The 2,779-nt window shown below is 49.1% G+C and overlaps 1 protein-coding gene across 1 annotated transcript; it reads right to left on the reverse strand.

Moving 5' to 3' along the window:
- Window positions 1-1,541: 1,541 nt before the first annotated feature.
- TEOVI_000479300 (uncharacterized protein) lies at window positions 1,542-2,393 on the reverse strand (the record flags this gene model as incomplete). Its single annotated transcript, XM_067220800.1, has 1 exon — window positions 1,542-2,393. One exon carries the CDS (start codon window positions 2,391-2,393, stop codon window positions 1,542-1,544), a length of 852 nt encoding a protein of 283 aa, XP_067076901.1.
- Window positions 2,394-2,779: the final 386 nt, after the last annotated feature.

The raw sequence follows: 2,779 nt of genomic DNA on the forward strand, positions 1-2,779 counted from the left end.
GCTCTGAGACGTGCTTCCTCTTCAGCTCTCAGGTGTGTCTCTTCCTCGGAGTTATCTGACGTCTTGCAAATCCTAATAAGATGCTCTTTACCATCGTGTTGTCTCATTTTCCCTTTCTTAGCAGGTGTGTCACTTTCGTTAATTCGAGGATGGAGTTTGCCGCTGCTGGTGCTTATTTTATTTGTGCATTCATTTTGTACGTATTCTCCTGTGTGAACTCTGCTTTCCTGTGTGCATTGAGCGTGTAGCAAGCTACTGTTTTTGTTTCCTGTGGGTTGAGCCTCTGATCCTATAATGCGATGCTTCGCGGTCTTATCGTTATTCTGGTCGTGCTGATGTGCGAACTCGCTAGGGATGTCGTTGCCCACTTGGTTAATAAGGTCGTACTTTTCCTCTCTCAACAGCGTTCCAATCTTTTTTACAGTTCCCATATCCGCTGTACATGTTTCCCAAATGCTGTTTATGCGCTGTTGAAGATGAACGATGTTCTCTACATTTATCAACCCAGGTTGCACTTTGTACTCCTCGAAGATCAATTCACACTTGCGGAGACGCTGATCCACGGCATCTTCCCACCAGGTGTAGACGCTGAGAAAGTCACTTGTATGCGTTATTTTTTCCTCTAGGCTTAATTGAAGGAGGAACTGCGCCTCTCCGTGGATACGTTTGGAAGTGAGAGTTATAAGACTGACAGACTCCGTAATGTATCGAAACAATTCTTCTGGTTCCAGAGATGTACGCTTTTCTTCCGCAAGACATAAAAGTGGTGGCGGTTTTTCATATTCGCCAGCCAGTTCGGCACTGCCAGCGCCAGAGTCGAGTACAACAGGGGATGATGTGAGTTTGTTCATCCAACCGACGACATGCTCCTCGAGGAGGGAAAACCCCGAGCTCATTGCTGCACTTCGTTGCTGTTTCTGTTCAGGTGCAGCGGCGAGCTCGTCTCGCGTTGGGGCAACCGTGCGCCGAGCCGCGTTCTTTATGTCTATTAAAAAGTTCCACATGATATAGAAGTGACGGAAGGAAGTCTCGTGCTAGTGGACGACGGGTAATTTTCTCGTTCTCTAAGCAAACACGAATTCCCTGCCGTAGATGTACGCGAGCGCTCAGCCCACAACGTTGTGCGGGGAGCGTGTCTTCTTACCCTTTTTTTTTAGCAGAGGACCGAGGGAAAGGAGAGGGGGGGGGGCGAGAAAGCGAATAAAAATTGGGACAGTATGTGGAATTCATGAATGCTCATGTATACCCCAGAGCACGGAGAATGTAGAACATAGACAAGTGGTCTTTCCGTCTCTCCATCCGTTCGCGGAATTTGATACAAATTGGCGTTAAGAATGTAACCTTCAGAAAAGGGTGGTGGTGGTGGTGGTGATGTAAGGAAAAAGCGGCCGCGAGCCCACGCGCTCCATTGAATTGGATAAACGATATGTGCGAGGCTACACGAAAGGGGAGCTAAAGGGAAACTAATAAAACAGCGACCGCACAACAACTTGTTGTGGAAATGAAAGATTGGTGGTCTTAAAAAGTTCTCACCACTGCGGTTAAGCCGGGTACATATTGTCCTTGAAAAACCCATCTGGTCTGTACAATGGATGAATACGCGTCTCACCAACCATCGTACTGAATTTCCCCCATGGGAATTCCCCGGACGGTTGCTCTAGAGTTGTCGGCATAGGCGGACCCGTACGCAAGTGCGGCAGCGCGTAGTATCGCTCCATTGTTGTTGTTCTTAATATTCCTCGCTCGTGTGCTGCCTTCCTATAGGCTTTCTTTTTATTCTGTAGCACGATATCTTCCGCAAGCATTACGACGTGCTGCAACAGGCCGTGTGGAACTACACCCATTTCCTCTTCTCCCCACTCCAACAGTTCCGACGTGGCATCGCAAGCCTGTTGAATAGTGCGCAGTTCCGTGCGCTCCTCCACCACTTTCAAGTGTCTTTCAATTTCCTTTCGCGACCACGCCCTACTTGTGTACTGATGAATGAAGGGAGCCATGAAGCTTAGCGGAAAGTGACTGGGTAGGCCGTACTCCTGTCCTACCTCCGCGTAGTAGTTCCAGAGAGGAACACCCTCATTCGCTCCCGTCACAGCAGCCGAAAATGTACGTCTGCAACTCAACTCCTGATGCTGCCGCACAGGGTCGTCATTCCAACGCGCCCACGGCCAATGACGGTATGCTCCGCGTCGTCGAAGCCGGTGGTACCATTCCACTCCAGTACGCGGGTCCCACGTGTTGCCGTACTCATCAGGTGACTTGTTAGCGAGTGGTGAGCGGGCGTGGGCAAGTTTCGGTGGGAGGTACCAAGCGCGGTGTCGACGGTGGGCGTACACCATAACACGGTTCTCATAGCCCTTTGCACGAGACCCAAGGGCCGGAAAGGTCGGACGCATTGCGAAACTGCAATGATGCTTGCACTATTTACCCTGGCGTGTGGAAAGGTCCAGTTTATTGTATCAGCTGTTGCCACCCGCTGATTCGCTTGCAGTGCAAAAGACAGAACCACATTTAAGCAAGGAAACGAAAGGAAAGAAGTGATGTTTGAAGTGCAAAAGAGGATATGTTGGCCCGCGAAGGGCACTGCGATAAGATATGCACCACACATATATCTATCCAGGTCCGCGTGCGGCCGTATGTCGCGTATCATCCCTTCACCAGGAAGGTTGAATAAAAGTTGATGCATATATTGGACCACATATTTGTTATTGTAATTGCCGGTTTGGTAGCTGCATTAACAAGCCGATTCATAGAAAAAAAAACAAAAAAAGTTTTTTTTTTT

The sequence above is a fragment of the Trypanosoma equiperdum genome, assembly GCF_001457755.1.
Source record: "Trypanosoma equiperdum strain OVI genome assembly, contig: ctg_1236, whole genome shotgun sequence".
Lineage (NCBI taxonomy): Eukaryota > Euglenozoa > Kinetoplastea > Trypanosomatida > Trypanosomatidae > Trypanosoma > Trypanosoma equiperdum.